Below are 26,425 nucleotides of genomic sequence, written 5' to 3' on the forward strand. Positions count from 1 at the left end.
GCCACCTTCCCCACCGGTCAGTCACCCAGGACTGAGATCTCGACTCACAGCCGGGCGGGGCCGGCCACCTTAGTGACGCACTAACGCTCTTGTACTGCCGCTGCGCGAGTCCATCGCCATCGATCTTACTATTAAGTCGACTCCACTAGCTACACGACCACCACCACCAAGCGCAAGCAGGCTCCTCCGTCCTCGCTCCGGAGCTAGATACAGAGTGGCGTACCAGTGTATGTGTGCGTGCGGTGTTCGATCGATGCTGCTGGGGATGGAGGGGGACGCGAGGGTGGCGGCGGCGGCGGGTTCGGAGTGCAGCAGCGGCTGCCAGTCCGGCTGGACCACCTACCTGGACGACGACCGCTCCTCCTACGAATACTCCTACGACCACGCCATGGGGTTCCACGGCCTGCCGCAGCAGCAGCAGCAGCCGTGCTACGTCTGCGTCTTCTCCGACGAGGAGGATGACCTGTCCATGGTCTCCGACGCCTCCTCCGGGCCACGCCAGCAGCACTCGGCCGGCTCCGAGGAAGGCGCCGCCGCCGCGCTCCCCAGTCCGCGTGCGGCGAGGAGAGGCAGCAGGATGGCGCAGCCTGCAGCGGCGAGGCGGCAGAGCAAGGTGGCCGCCACCGTCGCGTCGACTCTGCTCGAGGACACCGCCAGCTCGCCCGCGTTCTTCAGGCACTCCAAATCCAAGGTACTTGTGCAGTCCCATTGGTCCCCTTGGAAACATTCCTCGTGCCTAGACGGGCCAGCCTACCGTGTTTCCCATCTTCTTCTGACGCTGACCTGCATGCATTTGCTATCTGCAGGTGACGAGCTCCCCGGAGGCCGACGGCTACGGCAGCGCGGCCGGTTCGATGATGGACGTCGGCAACGCGCCCGACTTCTCCTGCGGCTTCTTCGCCACCACGACAGGCTTCGAGTTCGAGGTGCGTATTAATTAACGTCAAGCCGCATTTCGGTTCCTAGTCTCTGCTTACGGTGGCTAATCTGCATTTTGCATTCTGTTTCTGCTGCTGCTCAGTCTTCCTGCTTGAACATGTCTCCTATGGGCGGCTACCTGTACTCCCATGCTCCTGTGAAACCGATGTCCACAAGACAGGTGAGCATTCTCCCCAACCTTTTTTCTCCATCTGACATAGACGGCAGCATTTCAATCTTGCTATAACTCACATATTTCTGGTTTTTTCCGCAGGTGTTCAGAGATGGAGGTGACGAGATCCAGAGGTGGTGACCAACACATTGCCAAGAGCTTGTCGCCGTTGCTCTGCCGGTTGCAGGATGTTCATGGCTTCCTGTTATGCGCCGCTCTGCTCCGTTCTGTTGAGTTCTTTCTTTTTTAGTTTCCCTAGCTAGCTCTCATTCTGTCTCGCTCTGTGTCCTGTGTTTACCATGACTGCACCTGCTGCAGTTAGTATCCAACTCGCTTTTGAGCTGTCAACGCAGTGGGAAACAACAACCTGAGAAAAATACAAGCGAGTGAGATCCTTTTTGCGCCACATCTGCGCTGTCATGGTGTTACCCTGTCGCAGTTTTGCAAACGTTGACGTCAACCGCTCCATCCACGCAACTCCACCATCCATCTTTGAGTTGATAGTATAAGCACATCTATATTAATTAAGAGTTGTGACAACGAAGGAAAAGAAACGATTACACAGTTGATAGGAAGCATCTGCTAATCTCTTCAAGATATTTTCGGTAGAAGTTTCAGAGCACACACAAATTCAACGTCAACAAATATCTTTATTTTCCCGTTCCACGAAGTTTGTATGAGATTTATCAAATTTTCCGCAGGAAGGAAAATACCTAGTAGAGAGATTAATGGGAGCTACGCTGATGAATGAGCCAGATAAATACATGGGTGGAGTTTGACTTCATTAGGAGTATTCTTTGTTAAATGTTAATCCATGTAGGCAAATTTCATGAATGATCATCAAATACTTATGAAAACTGAAAGTACAATAAAGATTTTTTTATAAGGTCCTTAAATAGAAAGATGTTGCTTACAAAGGATAACTTAATTAAAAGACATTGTACCGGTTGTACATGTGCTTCCAGTGATGCACATGAGTCTATGGAATGTCTTTTTATTTCGATATAGCCCTACCACTAATATTAATAATGTGGCTAAATGATATTGACAAGAAACTCAAGGCTCAAATTTGCGTGGGAGTTTGTGCGTTAGTTTAGGCAATTTGGAATTGCCAAAAGTATATTACTTGCAACAAGACAGCTCCAAATTAATTACGGGTTATCTACAAACTACAGGGCTACCTACTTGATTCACATATGTTCTTACCTCCTTCGAGAACATTTGAATTCTAGATGCAATATGTTGATGACTGCCGAGCTGGCTGGCGGAAATTCATTAGTTTATAGGATGCATAGGGTTGTTTGATTCATGTGGCAATGACCCATTACTTGTCATATTTGATTGCTAAAATGAATAAACTATGCAATAGAGAGTTGTGTACATTATTTTGATGCAACCTAGGCTTTGTTCCCCTTTTTGAAAATAAATAAATTCAAGACCAACCACCTAGGAGTACTGCATCTCTAGCAACATGTTTAATTAGCGGCGTTTTCTCCGGAACATCCTCCTTCATCGAAACTCATACAAACTCAAACACAAAGACGACAGAGATCACGCGATACCCCTTGACTATTCAGGGCATGATGGTATTTAGAAAACCGAATTGGTATATGTTTCATGTATACAACTTGTATTTTCCAAATTATTTGTATGAATATGCAATGTATGTATTGGCAGGAGTAATATGTATGTACGCTGTTGTCGGCTCATCGGCGACAACTTTGTCGGGCAGTGACAGTCATTGCTGGCGGGCAGGAGGGACATCAAGGCGGTGCTTGCCGACCACGAGGCACTGTGAGCGGTGCTGGCCGACACCAATAGGGCGAGAACAACGGTTCGGTGTGCGTACAAATAGTCTTGCGCGTTGCAAACTGATGCGGTCCGCCGCCAGACAGTCTGGCTCATTGTCATTGGGAACGATCACCGGCGACGGGAGAGGATGATGATGACCACGACTATGATTGCTAGCGAAGCGGGAATGTTAGCAAGAGGAGAGACCGTGTTGCTCTAAGCATTATACGGTATACCCATAGGTGGGTATACCGGGTTTAGATGTAAGCTTACGATAGCTCACAATCAATCAATCAATTAATTAATTAATTCCATAATTAGCGGAGAGTCCATACTAAATTTGGCTGAGGGTGTTGCACTGAAGCAAGTTTAGTTTGTGATTACACTAATCTCAGCTGAGTATGTAGAAGTATGTAGAACTAATGAGCCATGGGTGCTGCCTCCTAGGTAAAACAGATTTATAATCGTGTCCAGCTGTTAAGGTTGCACGTACCGTAGACAGCAGAGCCCTGGATTACATCCGTGCATTTCATTGGTCTGCGTCTTTGTCGTATTTGATCCTAACAAAACAAAGTGGGTACATATACACATGTGCATGTGGTACTCAATGTCGATTAGGCCCCAGAAAGCCAGATCGACGGGAGAGAGATCGCGCGCGCAGAGGGAGCTTTATAGCGAGTGATTAGTGGCGTGTCGACAGATTACGTGGCTTAGGGGCGCATGAGAAGATCTCTCGTGAATTCTTTTAAGAATGGCATGTGCGCGGCAAGTACTTGTGTCTGCACACGGTTCAGGTAATTGAGCGAGATTCTCTCTCGCTCGGTCTCTGTAAGAAAAAGATTAAGCAAACAGGAGGGGGCCGCATTGCTCGCCATGAAATGACCATTGATTACTACTGATGGGTGAATCTCAAACCGTGCACCGTTTGCAGTGAGTACTATTTCCTCCGCTCTAAAATAAGTGTTGCAATTTTTGAAGATAAATACGAACGTACATAAATTGTGAAGTTAAGTAGCACTTCAGTTCCGGGAATGGTGTTTTGGCACATGGGAGCATATGCTCCCTTTATTTTGAAATGCATGTTACATATATTTTGAAATTTCAAAAAATTGAAACAAAAAATTCGAACATACATCTTCACGTGCTACACACTCACAAAGTTGTTTCATAAAAATCCGACTTGTCATGTGACGTGTGTAAAAAAGACAAAATTCAATGCTGAAAATAAGGCTTTTCAGGAGATAAATTTTCTCTTTTTTACACAGACCACAAAACATATTGGTTCCTGACGAAACTTGACGAACTTACGTATATTGTGGAGATGTACATGTAGAATTTTTTGTCAAAAATTTTCGACATTTCGAAATATAACTTTTTGATAGAGGGAGCATACGCACCCGGGAGCCGAATTGAATTTCCGTTCAGTTCCCGTCTACAGTAGCGAAGGGAGATTTGTGAACCCGCCAAATTGATGGCCCCCTTGCCTCCGTCGGCTGCTCTGGCGGCAGGAGGTCGGCGGGACCTAGACTTGCGATGTGTCTACAGCGTAGGCTTCCTTAGGGACCCAGCCGGCGGCGGCGGGGAGGCGGAGGCGCTGCTGGAGTGGTTTTTGCAGGTGGCAGTCTTCCTCTTCGATGACAGCGTTCCTTGGAGCTCTGATGTGGACCAGCTACCTTCCTCGTGCTCGCAACTCGATGGAGCTGTTGTGCACATCTTCCCCGCGCTGGATTCCGTGGGACAGCGGAATCTAGCGAATCAAGAATCTGTGGAAGCTCGTGACAAAGATTTGTGCAATGACGACGGCGGCCATCGATGTAGGGCCTCTGGTGGTTGTGTTTGGTGACTTCCCATTTGCGCGGTACTGCTCCCGTTCCAAGGCGTGCAGGGGAGCAGTTGCGATGGCGTGCCACCGACAGTCCCAGGACGATGGCGTGCCACCGACAGTCCCAGGACGATGGCGTGGTCGAGTTGCAGATGGGTTGGGTTGTATTTTTGTTTTATGTGTGGATCCTTTGTAAGTTTTCCAATCTAATATCATCTCCTTTTGTGCGCAGAAAGAAGGTTGCACTTCAGCTCTTCTAAATGGGAATAGATTCAGATCAAGCAAGCAGTAGAAGGTGGTCCTTTTATCTCTTTAAGTACTGCTCGCATTAAAGTGCATATGATCCTGATTTTTGAAATGCATTTTAAACGTATTTTAAAAGTTTTAGAAAAATCTGATAAGAAATGTAGCGCGTGCATCTTGACGTTTTATGTGCTAGCAAAGTCGTTTCACGAAAAATCGATATTTTTTTCGTAAATAAGACAAAATTCGGTGCTTAAAAGAACTCTTCATGAGACATTTCTTTATTTTTTTTGCACATGACACAAATGAAATCGATTGTCTACGAAACTTGGCGTCTGCACATAGAATATTATGTGATCTATCTAGGCAGAAATGATAACCCCACCGGGGGCATCAGGTACATGTTTATATAGCGATGAAAAAGAGCCCCGTCTGTGGCAAGTACATGTAGGATACGTGGACGAGGTAAAGTACTACTCCATACTCAATACGTATAAAGAGAGAAAATACATAGATATCTAACAACCCCCTTAATCACAACCTGTTGAAAGGTTGAGATTACGCCTAAAGCCTTAGTGAATCCATCTGCAACTTGGTCTTTGCTTGGAATGAACTTGATAGCCAGCAATTTATTGGCAACACGTTCTCGAACAAAATCGTAATCAATCTCAACGTGTTTTGTTCTAGAATGAAAAATGGGATTAGCGGAAAGATAGGTGGCACCAAAATTATCACACCATAAACATGATTTTTCTCTGAGAACAACAACAAGTTCTACAAGGAGAGTTTCAACCCATATTAACTGTGGCATTTGCTATTGCTTTATACTCAACTTTTGTACTAGACCTTGAGACTGTGGTTTGATTTCTAGCACTCCATGAAATGAGATTTGGACCAAAAAAGATGGCAAAACCTCCAGTAGATCTTCTATCATCCAAACATCCTGCCCAATCTGCATCTGAGAAAGCACTTAGCAAACTTGAAGGAGACTTGAGTTCCTTGAACATATCGCAATATTCTTTTGGCAGCTGTCCAATGAGAGGATGTGGGAGCCTGCAAGTATTGACACACTTTATTGACTGAGAAAGAGATATCAGAAATTGTTAATGTAAGATACTTGAGAGCACCTACAATGCTCCTGTATTGTGAAATGTCATCAGGACCAAGAGGAGTCCCATCATCCAAGGAAAGTTCTTCTGTCAGAGGACAAATGAGTTGGAGAGGAAGTGCAATTTTAATACCAACTTTGGCCAACAGATCAACCACATACTTTTCTTGGGTGAGGAGCAAGCCATTATGTGTGGGTTTCACTTCAATGCCAAGAAAATAGTGCAAGGACCCGAGATCCTTGAGAGCAAAGTCGTCAGCAAGATCACGAAGGAGAGCACCAATTGCCTTGTCGGAGGAGCTTGTGACTATAATATCATCAACATAAATTAGGACAAAAATCATAATGTCTGACTTATTATAGAGAAATAATGAAGTGTCAGCTTTGGAGGGAGTGAAACAAAGAGCCTGAAGTTTTGTGCTGAGACGAGAGTACCATGCACGGGGAGCCCGTTTGAGACCGTAGAGGGCTTTGTCCAGCTTGCATATGTGATGATGTGTTTGAGCATTTTCAAAACCAGTCAGTTGCTTCATATACACCTCCTCTTCCAGAACGCTATGAATAAACGCGTTCTTGACATCTACCTGCCGTAAGCTCCAGCTACGAGAAACAACAACAGCCAAGACAAGTCTAATGGTAGCTGCTTTAACAACTGGACTGAAGGTATCCTCATAGTCAATGCCATACTTTTGTTTGAACCATTTTACCACAAGATGAGCTTTATATCTATCCATTGCACCATCATCATGTTTCTTGATACGATATACCCATTTACAATCAATGATATTCTTGGTAGAAGTTGAAGAAACGGGGTGCCATGTCTTGTTGTCCATAAGAGCATTATATTATTCTAGAATGGCAGTGCGCCAGTGATCATTATGCAGAGCCTCAGAAAGTGTACAAGGTTCGCCTGTAGACGTAAGCATACCATAGAGAATACTACCATCAGTGTATATCTTAGGTTGTTTGATACCTTTATGTAATCGTGTATGAGGTTCAGGCACCGGTGGAGGAGGCGGCGGAGGAACCGGAGGCACATCGGGTGGTGTAGGAGACTCGGCCATAGAAGATCCAGAGGAGTTGGTGCCAGCAGAATCTTCAGAGTCGGTCGACAACTGTAGGGAGGTAGACGAAGTGGACGAATTCAGTGGCGTCGGCTGCCCAGAGGGTGGGGACCGCGATGGGAACCTGAGGGCATTGGCCACCGGACACGTAGCGCGTGGCGTCGATGGAACTGGCCGGTCCAACGACCGAGGACGAGATGCGGAGGGTGACTAGGCACTGCGCATGGATGAGACAGGCGAGGCAGCCGAGGTAGGATCCTCCTCGTGATGAGACGACGCATGATCCGAGGTGACAGGAGAAGCATCTCCAGAATTGCAGCAGAATCATCATTTGCAGCATTTGTTTTGTCTTCCTATGAACCGAAAAAGAAGCTGTTTTTGGACATTTCTGCACCATTTGAACTAGAGTTTTCACCTGTTGTGTGTATAGGAGCGGGGGATCTGCGTGAACAATATTTTCTGGGGCAGCTTGAAGTTGGTTAGTAACATTTGGTACATAAGGTAAAGGCATATAATCATCAACATGTTCAACCCCATTATTTGATGTGATGGAGGGTGAGTCAAATGGAAGAACAAGGATGTCATCTTTCAGACGTTATTGACACGGCCAGTGGACGTGTCAAGACATTTTACTCCTTTGTGACGAGGACTATGGCCAATGAACACACATTGGTAGAACGATAGGACAATTTTCTCTTGTTGTAAGGGTGAAGGTTTGGCCAATAGGCACAACCAAAGACTCGAAGAGACTCATAATTGGGTTTTGTGTGAAGAAGACGTTTTACAGGACTATCACCGTTGTTGACTTTGCTGGGTAGTAAGTTGATGAGAAAAGCGGCTCTAAAAAAGGCTTCATCCCAGAATTTGAGAGGCAGGGATGCATTAGCAAGTAAAGCAAGGCCAACCTCAACAATATGACAGTGTTTATGCTCAGCCGAGCTATTTTGTTGGTGAGCACGAGGACAAGACACATGGTGTGTAATGCCATTTTTTTTGAACGAAACTGTTGATTTTTTCATATTCACCTCCCCAGTCAGTTTGCATAGTAATGATTTTCTTGTCAAAATTTCTTTCAACAAATTTCTGATAATTGAGAAAAGCTTGAAAAACATCAGAACGCTTTTTAAGCAAATAAATCTAAGAGAATTTGCTATAATCATCAATTGAAGCATACATAATATGAGTTCTTGCCAACATAGGCTGGGGCTGGTACATCAGAGGATACTTGTTCCAAAGGAACAATGGAGACACTAATAGAGATAGGATATGGCAATTGGTGGCTCTTAGTTAATTGACAAGAATCTTACATATCTGACAGATTGTATCAACGAACGGCGTGGGAGCACGTCCGCGACGGGCGTCCACCATCATCACGACGGCGAGGACCATCTCAGCGAGGACCATCACGAGGCCCATCATAGCCACGGCGGGGCTGGCCACCTCCCCCATCTCGACGGTCAAACTCACGGCGACGACGATCACCATGATCATATCGATCACGGCAGTCATCTTAGCGGTCGTAGCGATCACGGTGGTCATAGAGATTGCGGCGATCGCGATCATCATACTGGCGTGCACCATCTGGGCGACCACGATATTCCTGGCGGCGCAGCGGAGGACCCTTATACCGATCGCGGCACGCGACATTGGCAGAGGACTAGAACCCTAGATCTTCTTGTGCATTGCGTTGATCATAAGCTTCAAAAAGATTGTACAGTTCTTGACGTGTGGTAACATGGTTGCCTTGTACAGATGTAATGAGAGGATTGTAGTGGCGTGGGTCGAGTCCATGAAGGAGGTACCCGACTAATTCATCGTCATCAAGGGGCTTGGCCGCAGCAGCCAGTTTAGAGGCAAACATCTTCATCTTCACGAAGTACTTTACAACTGAGAGATTTTCCGTTTTTGTGTCATTGAGAGCCGACCGCATGTGCTAGATCCTCTGCTTGTTTTGAGAGGAGAACATGGCGGTGATAGCAGCCCAAACCTCAGCAGAGAACTCCAGACCGAGAACGTCGGCAAGGATGTCCGGCGAAAGCGTGTTCAGAAGGAACCGCAATACCTGCTGGTCCCACGCAATCCATGTAGCGTATGCTGGGTTGTCAAGAGTGATCATCTTCTTGGCGTCAGTGTCATCCTCGACCTCCATGGTTTCTGACGGCGCTTTGTCTGATCCATCGACCAGGGATAGAACGCGAGCTCCACTAAGCGCTGGGAACACAAGAGATTTCCAGACAAGGAAGTTCTGGCGAGTCAGCAGTTGGGTGGGTGGTGTACCGAGCAGGGCGGCCAGGGCAGTCACACAAGCGGAGGAGGCCATGGTGGCGGCAGCGGCGGAAGGAGGGAGATTGGTTTCAGGGTTTTCGGCAGCTAGGTCGGAAAGAGACTAGCTCTGATACCATGTGATCGATCTAGGCGGAAATGATAACCTCACCGGGGGCGTCGGGTACGTGTTTATATAGCGATGAAAAAGAGCTCTATCGGTGGCAAGTAGGATACGTGGATGAGGTGGATGAGGTGGAATACTACTTTATACTCAATACGTATAAAGAGAGAAAATACATAGATGTCTAACATGTTAATGTTACTATATGCACGCGCGAATTTTTTGTTCAGATTTTTTTGATACTTTAATTAGTTTTTTACCGTGACAGGAGAATATGCACATGGACTCAAAATGCATTTCCAAAGTGTGGTAGTACTAGCTAGCGAAGTGTGGTGGTACTAGCTACTGAGTTGCTATACCCAAGCCACGGCTACGGCTTGGAGACTCGCGACAAATCCCAGAACAACTGTACATGTACAAGTAGTGCGACGGGTCCGAGCAAAAAACATCGCCGTCCGGTGCCGCCCGTAGGTATCGATACTGATCGCTTTCGGACCAGGGTGGCCGGAGACGGGAGTAGCAGTCAGTGGTGGTGGTGCCCTTCTAATGCGGCGATGATCATGTACGTACGTCCGCGTCAGCATGCAGCGGCTTGGGAGCCGACTGCCATGGTCATGGGTCGATGGAAGCGACGGAGGGATGTTTCCTCAATCGGGGACTTGGAACAGCTAGGCCGGCTGTACCGCTGCCCGCTCATCCTTGGCGCGCGATGATGGCGATCGTGCCAGCCAGCCAGCGCCCAGCGAGCAGTCGGCACGCAGGACAAAAGCACTACCAAGTCCGTGGTCTGTTTCAGGGTATCTAAGAAGACTGGAAGGTTTTAATGAGCGAATTGTTTGTTTAATATATTGTGATTTAAAACAAAAGTCTGTCGTTCCTGTTGAAATTGCGAAAATCAATACCGGAGACATATTGAGCTCTAATTTCATATAAGAGCTAGCTTCATGTACTAGACAACACAACTAAAAAGTTTGAATTTGTAGAAACGGTTAGTTCAATTTTCTTATGCACTTCACAATAACTTACAGAATATTTTTTCATTTTTTTTTAATGATATATAGGTTAAGTAGAAATTTTAGGGTAGTCGATGCACCACCCTGGCCACCATACAGATTCGTCTATGCCTACACCCATCGCCGCCCACCACACCTCCCATCGCCCGACGCCTGCGCACACAACAGCTGCCGCTAGTCAGCAGCAGGTCGCATCGGCTGCCCCCCCCCCCCCCATCACGAGGAAGCCGTAGCTCCTCCCGAGCACCAGCCACTGTGGATCGTCCCTGGGCTCCGATGTGTTTCCTCCTTGCATGGACAGGGCCAGCTCACCTCAACCATGGTTTGTCGTCGGAAACAGCTGGAATAGGTGCGACATATTTGGCCACGTCGCGGCAGAATTTCACCGGAGTAGGTATCGGCCCGACGCCTTTTGACTAAACTTTCCGTTCCGCAAAGTTTTACATTTTACCTTGTAATCGACCAAAAACTGCATATATAAGGTGCGAGAGACTCTTTTTACGTTTCCGTGGAAATATTTGCGGATCAGACCCGGAAGGATCTTTGGGGGTAAATTCGCAAATTTTCTGTTTTTCAGTATGGTCGCACACTCCGTGTCTGTGAATCTGGAGACACGGTTACATACGTGCCTCATTTACTGCCGGTGCCGGTACGCTAGGCGTAGCTGTTGCCCGTGTCCAAGAGGCAGACAGCCAGTGTAACATCGGCCATAACTGTTCCAGCGTTCGTGTGTACGTACTCCAACTGTACACACGCTACTCTCTTTTCCGTGCTACAATAGGAGTATTGCATGCATGGTATGGCACGGCATGGCAATATATGCCGGCCACATGCATACCGTTGGGCGTTGAATCTTGCAGAGCTGTTGCTCTCGGTCGGCCGGCGTCAACGGATGGCAGGAGAACGGCGCCAACGCTACATAGCAGTGACAAAAGTTTCTAGGTTGATTTCGTTCAGCTATCAGCTATACTCCCCGGTTACGTAAGTTTTATCATAAATTTAGATGAATCTAGACATATTTTTGTGAACATGTACATTTAAATCTGCGCCAAAAATTATGAAACGGAGGTAGTAGATTTCTTCATAATTCACGTACAAGAGCTCCCCGACTAGCCATTATAACGTTTTTTCTCATCCCAAGTGACAAGTTTGCCGGTCATCTTATCCAGTAGAGGTTGAAAGTTGATCTTTTTACGTTGGTGCGCAGAGTGCTGGAGATCGATGCACTTCATGCGAAAGGAGGCACCAAGCACCGGCAGCCCAGCAAGCACGTCATCCAAGTCCACGTCTTCACTTTGAATGGGCATTTGGAATCTCACGGCTAGTAGGGAGTATTCTTCATCCTTGGCCTACAAGGCCCAATTCCATGGTGTGCCACGCTCACAAGCATGAACTCGACGGTTTGGAATGCTTGGGCTTCCACGGAAGTCAAGTTCTCCGCATGGTTAGCGAACTAAAATAGTGTTTGGACAGCATATCATCTAGGAAGAGGGTTGGATAAATTGCCCTTTACCCCCTTTGTAAGCAAATGCAAAAGAGAGCACCTCTTCTTCCAATGTCAGATTTCTGAAAGAGTGCCGCAATTTTTTAGGGAGTGGATTGGGATCACTTCCTTTTGATCTCCACTTGGTCGACGTAGCTTTCCATCATGGATTGTGGATTGGCATGTCTAGTGTCGTTGTTCCAAAACGAAAGACTATGCCCTCACTCACCATGCTCGTTAGTTGGACGATTTGGAACGAGCAGAACGCAGGAGTCTCCCACAACAAGTACACCTCATCGACGATTCTCCTCGCCGCAATAAAGAGGGAAAAAATTAGATCACCACAGTCCACGGGTGCAAAAAATGAGTTTTATTATTTTGGGAGAGTAGTTCCCTTTGTTTGAACTGAACTTTTATTTTCTTGTACCAAAACTCTTCTTCTTATTAAACGAAAAGAGGCAAATCTTTCGCCTTTGTTTCAAGAAAAAAAAAACTCCAGCAAAGAACCTCTGAAACTGAACAGGGAGGGAAGTGAAATAAGATCCCAGCTACAGAAATATGCATCCATGACTTTGATCTGACTTGTGAGGCTTCCAAATGATGGATGGACGGGTGACGGATCCAGACATCCCGTGTACAGTGCAATACAGGAATCCAGCTACATTCCCCGCTAATAATGCTCCCAATTTACAATTCATTGCACACCCAAGGCTGTCCCCTTGGCTCCATCTAGTGGCATTCTTGCGTTCGTAGCAGGGCGCTAATCATAAAATATGAACCACACCAAGTCAATCCCTGTCTCCCTAGAACCGGTAAGCCATGCGACCCTAATACAAAGGTATCGACAGGCTCACATCATCTACAGCTAGCTATGTGTATGTGTGCAACTTCACACTGTATCACCAGTCGAAATGTCATGGTCAGTGTGTAACTCTACAGTTCGATCAAGTTGAATGAGTTTAGCAACTACATGAGGAAGTGGAGGAACCTCATCTCAACTGGGGAGTATTCCGCATTTTCAGCCTACAACGTCCAATTTTTCTTGGAGCAACTCTCACGTGCATGAACAAGATGGTGTGGAAAATATAAACGCCTCCAAAAGTCAAGTTCTTTGCTTAGTTGGTTATTCAAAATAGGATATGAACGGCGGACCGTATTGTGGCATTTGCCCTCTTTGCAAGCAAATCAAAGAGACGGCTCACCTCTTCTCGTATTGTGTATTGTCGCTACATAAAAAAAAGTTTGAGCGATGACAAAGGAGTGGCTCGGGATCCACAATAACATCATGCAAGAGTGGACAGTGACCCTATACACCAAGAAGTGGTGGAGTATCCGTTTCGGAAAAAAACGCGGTGGGGTAATATGTCTAGGAAGGGCACCCCAAACCGCCGCGCATTGTCCTTGCTCATCATGCTTGTTAGTTGGATGGTATGGAAGGAGAGAACCGCAAGTGTCTTCCGTAATCGGTCTGCCCCACCCCCCGTCAGTTTTGAGATCATTAAGAGCAACATTAAACTTTCGAAAGCAGCGGGGCTAAGCAATTGAGTTTTGCAATGCCGGGAGAGTAATCCGGTAAGTAATTTTTCTGATTTGCTTAGTCAAACTATTTCTCCTTAATTAACAAATTGAGGCAAATCTTTTTTGCCTCTGTTTCAAAAAATTAAAATACAGGAGCTGCCTGTTGTACCAAGTACCAACTCATTGGCCGTCTGTCAAACAAGAGAATGCTAGCTCCGCCTTGTTGCTGATGTAGCTAGATCGCCCTCCGTGATTCAGTTGTCATTGCGCAGCCCCCAGAATACATTGCATCGACCACAAGACAACGAAGGCGCAATGGATCACCAGTATATACATCTCACAAAGTGCTCGAGGGACAAGATGCATGGTTGGAGCTAGGTTTCGTGCATGTTATGTCAAATCCCAGACCCTATCCGAATCGTGGGCAGGCAGGGCAGGATCATGTCATGCGCACTAGCTCGATCGGGCGGGCCGGCTCACACATGACACACATGCATGTGTGGATCGAGGTGACCACTGAGCGAGCATGAGCGTGAGCATAGACAGACAGAGCATGGGAAGGGATGCGATGCCTGCCTAACCGCCTCGCTCGTCCAGCCCGGCGGCCATGATTTATGCAGTGGTGCCAGCTTTTATCTGATCTGAGGTATGGACGGGCATCGATCAGAGCCTCTCGAGAAGTCGAGATCCATGATCGGTTTCTCATGCCCACGGTCGACATGTGCGGAGCGCAACAAGGAATTGACATGTCCACGGCTAGCTAGCTATCGTCAGCTCATCACTGTTCCATTCTTCAGTTAGTTACATACCTGATGAAAAGGCTGGTCGGTTTGGAGGAGAGGTAGGCAACTGCGCTATCTAGCGGTGCAAATGGAGTTTTACAAGCCTTTACTGTAGTAGGTAGTAATTCAGGGTTTATTATTTGTGTACCTTATTCTGTCTCGACGACGCTGAAAGCCTGAAACGATAGCGTAGCGAAAGCAAGTGTAACGGATGGATATGTAGTCAGTTCTTGATCCTGTCAGTAGCACTGTTCAGAGGTCTCGTTTGAGCTGAGGAGGCAAAGGAGTACCATATCCTGAATTCCTGATACAACTTTCAAGCTCTCGGAATGAAGGTTCATAATTCGCGATTCTGACTTGTGGCCGCCCGCCGCCATCATTCCGTTCCGTACGTACATCTTCCACAGTAAGATCACTGACGCGAACACATGCCACCTGTATATATGCAGGTATCAGCGTCGATCGATCTCATGGCAGCGGCAGGAATAGATAACAGTGCAGGTTCAACGTATGGCCGGAGCGCAGATTCACGGATCGTTATTACTCCTTCTAGGATTGTTTCTTCTTGGCTTCGGCTAGCCTTCTCCCGTCCATCGACGACGGATCGACCCCTCCTCGCGATGACAGATTAGACAGGGCATGTTGCGGCCGCAGGGATGGACGCACGCAGGCAGTGTCAGTTCAATGGTGCTGCCCATATGGATGGGCACGTGGGTGCCACCGTCGCAAATTCTTGTACCCATGTCTGTGCGTGCGCGCATGGAGCTTTGGAACAGACGCGCGCAAATTCTCGGCCTCGGATGTCGCGTGTGTCGCGTGGGCTTGTGCACGCGCTGCCCGGACGGGGCATGCACCCCACGAGGCCGACTGGCCTGGCACCGGTAGCCGGTAGGATAGAGCAGGAGACAATTGCCAAGTTTGGGGTTTGGTTTTGTCAAAAGTTTGCACGATGTTCGAGCCGTGTCACGTTGGCTTGGGTTCAAGCCCGAGAAGCGGAACATGGCGAGGCCAGGGACGTGGGGCGGATCTGCTTGGACAGACCCTGATGCACATGAATTAGGGTAAGAAATTTTTTTACTACTATTTATGAGCTTAATGAGAGGAATTGCATCAGGTTAAGCAGCAAAACGTGCATCAGGGAAGCAAAAATACAAGTAGCAAAGGCTCCAAGCTTAGTTGTGCATCAGGGAAATATTCTCTCCAGCTTCGCCCCTGCGTGCGGTCGAACATTGAGCACGTACCATGTCTGCTTCTTGTAATGTATTGGTTGCAGAACGAGCTATGGCGCGTCTGGTTTCGATTCTTGAGCAACTACATGGGCAGCACGTGGATGGTGACATTGAAGGCACACAAATTTTTATGTTTTTTTCATCCAATAAACGGAACACATTAGCGGCAATATATGCCGCCCGCTGTGGTGCTGAAGCCTCACGCTGCGCACCCTCCAACGCATGTGCGGTTCTTAGGCCAGGCACGTTAGTGGAGGAGGCCACTGAAGAAGATGAAGATGATGGTGAACACACGGAGAAGATAGAGACGTGACGGCGATCAACTGCACCGACGGTAGGTATGACGTGGCTGGCCGCAGCGCCCCAGTAGAGGTGAGGCCAAGATCTCACCAGAGATGGGGATGCCACGAGTGTCTGCGACATCTCCGGCGAAGCTGGTGAATAAAACTTAGGGTTATGGTGCGTGTGGGGTACGAGGAGCTCACCGACAACTAGATCTTAGGGTTTAGGGTGCGGGAGGGTTCCCCGGAGTCTAACACTACCGTTGGAGACGGTATTGATTATCCAAATCCAAATCCAAAATTACCCATACCCATATATTTTAAGATTATCCATACCCAAAATAATTGGGTATTACCTAGTGGATTTGGGCATACCCATCTCAGTCCAATGGTATGATCGAGTGCGGCAACTACTTCTTGTTGGGCTCGTTAGAGGCAGGAGGTCGCTAGCGACGCGGGGAACTTGAGGGCGTGAGCGGCATGGCGAACAGGTGGTAGAGGCGGGAGGTCAACGACAGAGCGGCAAATCGGGAAGTCAACGGTGGCGCGGCGAACAGGGAGGTTGACAGCGACACGACGAAATGGAGGTAGAGGAGGGAGGTTGCCGGCAGAGCGGGCGGTCGAGTGCGGCAAGCGCGTTGGAGCAGCGTGTTGGCTCGTGGATAGAGGAGAGAGACAAAAAGTAATGGAGTGAAGATGCTGGTTGGTGGGTACGGGTAATCAGTGGGTAACACAGTATTTACCTTCCCCATGCCCAAAATCATATGGGCATTTTAGTTTCTATCCATACCCTCCCTAATTAAGTGGATATGGTTTTGGGTATGGGTAATGGGTATAAAACGGCAGGTTTACCGGAGTCAGAGGGCTTTGGAGGGAGGTTGGAGGTGATCGTAGACCGGTGGGGAGGGGGGGCGAGGAGAGCGGGGCGATGGCCGGATGAGAGCGATGCGACACAAGAACTCTAGGGAAGAGGGTGGGCTGCGGCTCATGATGCCCTTTGTCCGTGCAGGTGCAGCGCCTTCTTTCAGCACTCCTGAGGGCAATGTATAGCTATCCACAGAAGCTATGTAGCCCAGCCTAAAGGAGCAAACGGGCGAACACTAATTGAGATTAGTCTAGGCCGCCAAAGTGGCAAACCCTATACACCGACCAGGTCGGTGCGTACCGCGCACCGCACACCCCGCGCGGGTACGGGGTTCCTCTTTTTTACGTTTTTTGTTTTCTTTTTTGTTTCTCCTTTTTCTGTTTCATTTTCGTGTTTTTTTTTTCTGTTTTTTTTTCTTTTGTTCTTTTTTCTGTTTCGAAAATTATTAAATTTGAATGAATTTTATAATTTGAACAAATTTATAATCTTGAACGAATTTTGAAATTTTATCAATTTATATTTGAACGAATTTTGCAATTTGAACAATTTTTTAATCTTTGAACGAATTTTTAAAATAGAACAAATTTTAATCTTGAACGGATTTTGAATTTTGAACAAATTTTAAATTTCAAACTATTTTTGAAATTAATTAAAAAATCATTTTATAAAATTGTTCAAATTTAAAAAAACGTTCAGTTTCAAAAACTGTTCCAAGTTAAAATGTTCAGAATTTGGAAATTTTTATTTTCCAAAAGTATTCACATTCTACAGAAAAGGAAAAAAGAAACAAAAAGGAAAATCAGTTACCTGATGCTGTTGGGCCGCGGCCCAGCAAGCCACCTCACGCCTGTAGGGGTGTGCGGTGCTGTGCAAGCACCGCACTGGTCGGTGTACAGCATCACCCGCCAAAGTAGGAGGCAGCCTATTAACAGTCCAGCTCACCACTCCGATCCGCTGGCCTGGGCCTGACTAGCGCAGCGCGTACCTGGCCCAGCAGAGTAACACGCGAGACGAGCCATGGGCTTTCCAACAGCCCAACTATTGCCCAAGTCGGCCTTTCCTACGGAGGCCGATTGCAGTAAGTTTTCATCCGGAGATGTGTAACTCAACGGCTCGACGGGTAAATCGACAAGAAAAAGACCAAGAAACCCTAAAAAATAAGATGCATGTCATCACGAGATGTGTAACTGAGCGGCTACTCCGGCGCCGCATAATCAATAGCAATGTTCCTCAGAAGGTGTGCAACTGAGAGGCGGCGGAAGAAATCGATGATAAATCGATGACTTTACTAAGAGAAAACACATCTGCATGCACCTTCCGCATATTTCAAATTGAAAGTGCTACCTCCCTCCTATTAATTCCCGTAAAACTCACAGCCCGGAAATACAAAGGAAAAAAACTGATTCGATCTAATCGAATCAAAGGAAAAAAAAACAAGATCTTAGAAACCCTAAGCAGGCAGAAAAACGCGACGGACAGAAAAACGCGACGGTGCTTACCATTGGAGGAGGTAAAACACCCGCCGACGATGAGTTGCGGGAGGTTCTCGACAGCAACGCGGGAAAAGGGAAAACAGGAGAGCCGCTGACGAGATGACCAACCGAAACAGCGAGAACCCACGAAGATAGGAGACAAAAGAAGAAGACTAAGGGAAAAACGAGGAGAAAGGCATAAACGAATCGGGTCGGCATCAACCCGTTAAGTGCGAAGCAGACCCGTTACGAGAAGTGGACGGTTCACACACGAGCCAGAACGGAACACATGTCGCGCGCGGAGTTAGTCCACCGGCAATTTCTGCACCCCACGTTCACTCACGTGTCACGCGCGGAGAGAGTCGCTTCCCTTCCAAAAGGTCGGGCTTTTTCTAGAGTTTTCGACTAGTTAATCTGCAATTCATATTGGAATTCGCTAGAGTACGTTATATCCAGCGAATTCCAAGGTACAGCTGCACAAAGCATATTATTAACAATGGTGTTTATAATCCGTTCCCAAATCAATATGAATTAATTCAGAAAGTCCAGGCCACCACATCTTGGCCTCAGGGCATTCAGAGAACAACAGACTCGGGCTCAGCACCAAAATTGTGCTCTGTGCCTTGCAACAGTATCCCCAGTGAGAACTCTATTGTGACCAGGAACATTGTACATTATATACTCCAGAAGAGTGCAGTTTCCAGACAAGAGCAACCACTATATCAGCAAAAGGATATAGAATAAGCAATGTGCACCAATTCGTGCAACAAAAACATCAATCTTCAGAATTTCCGCCAAAAGAAAGTTTGAGTTGCACCCAACCTAGACGAACAAACTCAAATTCTTGCACAAGCACAGGTAGAACAAAGCTCATACACCTTAGCCAGTCTGTTCACCACAAGCAGCAACAGAAGACACCACAGTTCGCTTCAAATTCTTCCTGGGCAGCAGAAGTAAACAGATCCATCGTCTTGACGCCATTTGATTATATCGTAGTAGCACCAACAACTGCGCGCGAAGCTTGGTGTGAGGTCGGCAACCGCCCCCATGCTGCACCATAAGATAAAAAACTTCGTAAGATGATAGGATGGGCAGGAGAGTAGCACACTCTTCCCCTCAAAATCATTTCGTTTCTAGCTGTCTGAATGAACCAAACAATAAAAGGAAGTATCCACAACAGAACATGATTCAATCTGGACCTAGAATGCTGCAAGTACACAACACTGAAATCATCTCTTTCATTCAGGCAAGTTCGGAGGCAAGTATCTAGTGCATGACTGGGACTAGGTTATCATATCCAAAACACCACAAGAAGGTTTTGGTGCCCTATACCCGCTTGGCTCAGACCAAAGCTCTGATCATTTAATTGTTTTGCGAACTGCTCTAGGTAATGTGAGGGCCTGATCAGCCAAGCTTTGACTAGGTGAACCAACTCGTATGGCCTAACACCAGTGGAGGATATATACTAGAGCAGCCAAATAAACACACAGCACCAACTACACATTTACCATGAAGTTCTTTGATCAGCTGCCTGATTAATCTTCCTAAGACCGGGTTCCACACGGAAAATTCATTACTTAATCCACCTAAGGAAACATGGCAGGAAAAATCATGTACTACTCATAGTTTCCCACAGTCAAACAGATCTGCGGCAGAACTCAATATCCGAATAATATAACAGTTAAAGGGATGGGTTCCTACATCTCTACGATCAAACAGAAAACCAAAAAAACAAGCAGACATGCATACAGATATCTACTCATCGACATATTGGAGCTGAAATAGTGTAGTCAATGGCATGTTCAGTGTTCATGATTCCCTTACATGTTTGAAAAACAATACGGGGCTAATTTGTACCTCCAGTGTAGAAGCTCATGTAGGGCATGACCTTTTCGAAATAATAACCATAAATCCTCTCGTGCACCTTCTTGTGTTCGCCTGAATTGAGATCAATTGTGTGCAGCCCATGATATATTGTACTCAGGAAGATGATATTAATACCTTCAGCAAAACCAACTACCAACATGGCTTTGTCCGAGAGGACATCACAAGGGACCAACGGTTCGAGCTCGATGATCCTCTGTCGTGCCCATCCCACAGCTCCACTGGGACCAATCTCCATTGACGATAGGTAGAGTCTAGGCGTCACCACAGACGCAAACAGCAGCATGTTGTTCTCCACTCCCATGAGGTGAATGTATTCACCATGGTTTGTGTCCGGGGCATCAATCACAGATAGTTTTTGCTCATCCATGTTGTATTCGACGATACTGTCACTCTCCACACAGGGGACATAGACCTTATTTCCCACAAGAGCACTGTGCCCCGACCAGGGGCCTACGATGAAATACAGGGTCTGAACCTCGATCATGTCGCTCCACTCGCGAGTCTCTGATGAGTAGACGGCGGCGCGGGCTGTATTCCCATCTATGACGGAGCCCACCAAGGCGATGCGGAAAGGGCCGCCATGGCAGTCGAGGTGGTCGCATCGATCCTTGGCGCAGAACACCGCGGCATTACAGCGTATGCGCTCTAGTTTCTTGTCCTCTTCATCCCACTCCCACCACATGATGTCGCCGCATTTGGGGCTGGCGTGAATTCTCCACTGGTGGCTGGTGACGAGGTCGCAGACAAGGAACTCCGTTCTCATTCGAGGGGTGTAGAAGAGGACGAGGCCGTGCCGGGAGTCGAGTTCCTGCCAGTAGGGGCGATCCTGACACGCCGGCGGCGGCGGGCGGAAGGTCGCGGTGGAGACGAAGTGGGAGACGCAGTGGGCCTCGTCGTACGGTCTTCTCCCGTAGTGGAGTTCCTCGAAGAGGAAGCCCAGCATGGGCGGCGCCCCATGGAACTCGCGGTACTCGCGGGCGAAGTCGGCGTCGGAGATGATGCCGCGCCAGCTCCTGCAGACGGCGGCGGCGCGGACGAGGTCTCTGGGGTCGTGCGGCGGCAAGCGCTGGAAGATCTCGCGCATGAGGTCGTCTACCAGCGGAGGAGGCCTCATCGCCATGGGGGATTGGGGATTTTGGTGGAGGGATTTGGGTAGCATTCGGCGGTGGAAGTCGAGCAGGGATTGTGGAGTTTTTATTTTCATTTACCTTTTTTTACGATGCTGTTCCGTTTTTTAGAGTGAGATGTTTTTCCCTTTTAGAGACGCTGCGAGATTTTGATGCGAGAATGGACTAGGCTGCTATTGCCTCTTTCGTATGGGATCCAGGAGAATTTGATGCTACGGAGTAGAAAAATACGACTGTAAAAATGATTGTGCTAAATGGAAAACCAGATTTTTAAAACAATCCACGGATTTCTCTATATGACTAAATGTTTTACTCCAGTAAAAGCATCTCCAACATATGCCTAATAATCAAGTAAAAAATACCGCGCTAAATGAAATAGCGTGACCCTTCTTCAAACGCAATGCAAGTTATAGCGTGCTATTTTCAAAATTGGGTTTGTAAAAATAGAAAAACGACAGGTATAATATATATATTAAGGATTGCAACAGCTAAAAAGTTATCTATAGTAATACATGTATAACTAATTAACTAATTTTGCCTTGATCGTATCAACACATTTCCCTCCCTAGTTAGAGCTGGCCGGCTACCCGGCTTGAGCTAGAGGAGAGTGGCGTTGCTGCTGTAGCCGGCAGTCACAGCGAGAAGCGAGGCGCAGGGGAGTGGCGGGCCCGACGCGTCAGTGACACACGAAGGACGCTCAACCCTCGCCTATCTAGCAACGGTGTAGTTGCCGTGAAGGAGAACCATCGCAGTGGCAACCGCGGTGACGCGTGAACTCCGCGGAAGAGAAACCGCAACACTCTTTGATATCTGCGCCGCCATTCATCCCCGCTCAATAAGACCCCTACGTATGCGCATTTCGAACTACAATCGGCCGGTGCCATTCATCTCTCCTCTCCTCTCTCACCATTAGCAACCTCTCTTTACCATCGGACACCGATAGCAAGGGGAAGACACAGGGATGGCACCATTGGTGGGACAGAGTTGCAACGCCTAGCAGCTCTAGTTCCCCGCCGACGGACAACCAGGTGGAGGATTGGGAGTCCGACGATGGCCATGAGGAGGAGGGGAAGGATGTCGCCAACGACGGCCATGAAAAGGAGGAGGAGGAAGAGGCTAAGAAGACGGTGGCGGCAAAGAAGGAGGCAAGGGCCCGGGCGAAGGCGAAGGCGGAGGCGAAAATGCAGCCGACGAGCACCGACGACGATGAATACAGCAAGAACTACTCGTCAGAGGGGGACACAAGTTCCTCCAACGCGTCGAATGACGCCGGCTCTTCGGAAGAGGTGACGAGTAGGAAGCGCCTCTGTGAGGACGACGAGACGGGGTCATCAAAGAAGAAGTAGTTTTAGTTCATATGTTTCGAATTCGTTATATGAAATTTATTTTTTTGTGAAAATTCCGCCGATCTATTAATAATCATCAATAGTAGTACAGACAGACCTAAAAGTAATAAAAATTACAAACAGGTCTTCGGACCACCTAGCTACGACTACAGACACTAATGTGAGCCGAAGGCGCGCCGCCGTACTCGCCCCTCCATCACCGAAGCCAGGCAAAGCTTGTCGTAGTAGAGCTTGTTGTAGTAGACAAACGGGAAGTCGTCGTGCTAAGGCCCCAAAGGACCAGCGCATCAGAGCAGCAACCGTCGCCAAAGATAATAACCGTAGATCGAAAGAGACTGACCTGAAACCACAACAACGAACACAGAAACCGACCAGATCCCATGAGATCCGCTGGACACATGACTCCACGCGCCCTCCGCCGATGCAAGACGCACCACCGGAGCGAGGATAGGGTGGGGAGGACCTTATTCTGACTTTAGGATGTAGTCACCGCCTCATCATCCTGAAGAATACACTGAAAACAACCTAACAAATAACAGAAACCCTCCGTCAGCGAGAAGCCATGGTCCACCACACCTCCAAGACCCCAAGGCCAACGGAGACGGAGCGGACCGGTGGTGTTGCCGCTGAGGGGACGGAACCCTACATGGGTTTTCTTGATCGCCTTCTTTTCACCTCCTCCTCTGAGTCATATGAAATTTGTTTATGTTGCACTACTTTGAAAATTAGTTCATATTTTTTAAAGTCTATCGTAACTACAATTTTTTCTCTCTATTGAAATAAAAATGCAAAAAAACAAATAATACGTTATTTTAGTGTTTGGGGGAACGCGGCTGAGGAGCAACATCCTCCGTGACACGAAGAAAAAGCGTCACCCAAATACTCGATCCGGCGTCGTTTGGGGTCGTTTTGGAGGACGCGGCTGGAGATGCTGTTAGATGCCTTAAAATAGGGCACTCCAAAAAAAAACATTAGGCAGGATTGGACATGCATCCCTAAAAAGCATTTTTTTTGGGCACCACCCTATTATTGGACATCTCTAGATGTTCTAAATAATTAGAAACAGCTGTTTGTGGGTAAAATCCTTCTTCAGCCGCGTCCCCCAAAGCATTTCCAAAGGGATTTCAGGTGCGCTGGACCAAAAAACGTTTCCAGCCGCGTGCCCCAAAACCCCGAGCCCGTCCCCGTAGGACACGCCGGACACAACGAAAAGCGAGGCGAGGCGGGACCGACGCGTCAGCGGGTCAGGAGCCTAAAACCCCGTCGCCTACCTTTGGTCAAGCAACGTTAATGGTGTCCCAGATTTCCCAGGCGACGTAGGGACGCGTCTCGTCGTGCATGGCCGTGTGGCCATCCGCGCAGGCGTTTATTGCGTCCAACGCCCCGCTGCTGCTACGCCTGCCGTTGATGTACATTAAGAGCGCACCTGCTTTCTTAACCATCGCAATCTCTCGCCGCTCCAACCTCTCGCCGCTCCCAAATCTCCTCTCCCTAGCCAATGTCGTCATCCTCCCGCAAGATCGCCGTGGCGAACGGCTTCGGCCGCGGCAGCCTCACCGTGGCGCAGGCGTGGGCGATGTACCGCGTGGGATATCCCGTCCCGTCGGACATGCTCCTGCCAAGTAGCGGCGGGTGGATGATGGCCATCAACGGCATAGGCATCCCGCCGCCGCCGTCACCGGGCATGAAGCGCTGGAGGGACGCGATCAGGACCCGCCGGTCTTGCCTCACCGCCGAGGAGAGGGCGGATCCAACCTGGGCGGCCACCGGCAACGACGCATGGTGGGTCGCCTACTTCCAGGCGCAACACGACGTCGATATGAACAGCACCGCCGACCTCATCGGCCAGCGAAACAGCTGGAACAAGGACGGGCGCGTCGTAGTACTGGTGGAAGTTGTACATATCGTCGGTGACGACCTCCTGCTTGACGCGCTCGTACTACTAGATTAGGGTTTAGTTTAAATTTCATCAAATTTCGTTCGAATATATGTAATATATAGCAAGTTTAAATGAATTCGTTCAAGTTTAAATATCTAAAAAAAATTTGGGGGAAGCGGCTGGGGAGCGACGTCCCTCAAACACGACACGAACAAAACACGTCCTCCAAACGCTCGATCCGGTGCCGTTTGGCGGAAGATTGCAACAGAATTTGCTTTCCTTCACTGCTTAGGCTCAGACAATCATCCGTTAAATTTTAGTTTGACGAAAGTGAATATATCAACAGTAGTGTTCTTGTTATTGCTAAGCCAGCGTACATCAACATATCCAACCTGTCCCCACCTCAATCTGAACAAACTAAGAAAGTTCAGGCACCACAGCTTGGTCACAGCGCAATCAAATCAAATAAGAAGTTAGAAACACACACACACACAAAACACATTCAAATGCATATTGTAACTGATGAAATTTGGTGGGGAGATTGCCACTAAATGTATTAGTACCTTTTTTTGCAAAATTACTTGTATTACTCAAAGAACCAGATTACAACCAGTACGCAAATGTCTGCTAAACCCTCCGGAAGATAACCACACCACCGTATGATTACTTGTTCTAGCATAGTTAGCCATAAAATGACTACTAGTATTCTGAGTTCTACTAACATGAGTAAAACAAGTTGGTCTAATCTTAAGCAAAGATTTAATCTCCTCTATGATAGTCGAGTAGACTGTTCTATCCAGCTCTTCTTTCTTCAGCAAATTTATCAACTCGAGACAATCCGCTTCAATTACCAGCGGCTGGTTGCACCGATGTAGGGCTAAAGATAATCCTTCCAGCATTGCAAAAACCACAGATTCTAAAGCATCACGGCAATACAATAGCTGTGCGGACAACCACAATTGTACTGTCATGATCTCTAACAACATCACCATAACCTGCATCTCCATTAGCTCCAAAGGAACCATCAGTATTTACTTTGCACCACCTCCTCTCAGGCAGGATCCACAGCAGGTTTTGGTTTTGCTGTTGCTTCTTATTTTCATTCTTATTATCCATGTCAGGGTTTAGAACGAACTTGCCCTTGCATATGTCCTCCCATAGTGATATTTAATTTGAATCAACGAATCCAGATAGCTTACTGAGAATCTCTTCGTGGCTTCAACTGGAGGAGGTGATTTATCATGGACAATCTCATTCCGAACATGCAAGATAGCCACAGGGTCATCAACATCATATTTATACTCCTCTTTAGAATATTTGATAGCAAATTAAGGAGCCACTCATTGCCAGTGTTCTGAATTGTATCAATATCAGGGAGTTGCCAAACCTCATACATAATAATCCACAGATCCTTCCCAAGAGGACATCGCACAAATGGGTGAAAATTATCCTCAGCTTCCACTTCACATAAATGACACTGATCACATCTCAATGTTCCGTCGCTGTTTGTTACCCCATGTTGGTAGAGAAATTTTACTAAATGTATTACTGCATAGAGAAATTTTACGTTGTAAATCCAGAAGAGTGTGTTTTAAAGACGATAACATCCAGAAGAGATGCTCTGTGCCTTGCAACATAACAGAAGAAAAATTTTACGTTGTAGAGGCATTCAGAGATGCTCTGTGCCTTGCAACATTGTCCCGAGTGAGAACCCTATTGTGACCAGGAACATTGTACATTATAAACTCCAGAAGAGTGCAGTTTCCAGACAAGAGCAACCACCATATCAGCAAAAAGATATATTCCTAGATTAAGCAATTGGCACCAATTCGTGCCACAAAAACATCAATCTTCAGAATTTTTCCTGGAAAACAGTTTGAGTTGCACCCAACCTAGATGAAAAAACTCAAGTTCTTGCACAAGCACAGGTAGAACAAAGCGCATACACCACCACAACCAGCAACAGAAGACACCAAAGTTCGCTTCAAATTCTTCCTGGGCAGGAAAGTAAACAGATCCATCGTCTTGATGCCATTTGA

The 26,425-nt window shown here is 47.4% G+C and overlaps 2 protein-coding genes across 2 annotated transcripts; one reads left to right on the top strand and one right to left on the bottom strand.

The window, feature by feature from the left end:
- Positions 1-253: 253 nt before the first annotated feature.
- Positions 254-1,231, top strand: LOC124697202 (protein SOB FIVE-LIKE 5-like). Its single transcript, XM_047229827.1, has 4 exons — positions 254-691; positions 807-926; positions 1,022-1,099; positions 1,193-1,231. The coding sequence occupies exons 1-4, from the start codon at positions 254-256 to the stop codon at positions 1,229-1,231; spliced, it is 675 nt and encodes a 224-aa protein (XP_047085783.1).
- Positions 1,232-18,788: 17,557 nt separating this feature from the next.
- On the bottom strand, positions 18,789-21,154 carry LOC124697203. The gene is made up of 2 exons (XM_047229828.1): positions 20,005-21,154; positions 18,789-19,197 (listed from the first exon to the last, which is right to left on the bottom strand). The coding sequence occupies exons 1-2, from the start codon at positions 21,152-21,154 to the stop codon at positions 19,133-19,135; spliced, it is 1,215 nt and encodes a 404-aa protein (XP_047085784.1). The 3' UTR covers positions 18,789-19,132.
- Positions 21,155-26,425: the final 5,271 nt, after the last annotated feature.

This window comes from Lolium rigidum, chromosome 3 (assembly GCF_022539505.1).
Source record: "Lolium rigidum isolate FL_2022 chromosome 3, APGP_CSIRO_Lrig_0.1, whole genome shotgun sequence".
In the NCBI taxonomy this organism is placed as follows: domain Eukaryota; kingdom Viridiplantae; phylum Streptophyta; class Magnoliopsida; order Poales; family Poaceae; genus Lolium; species Lolium rigidum.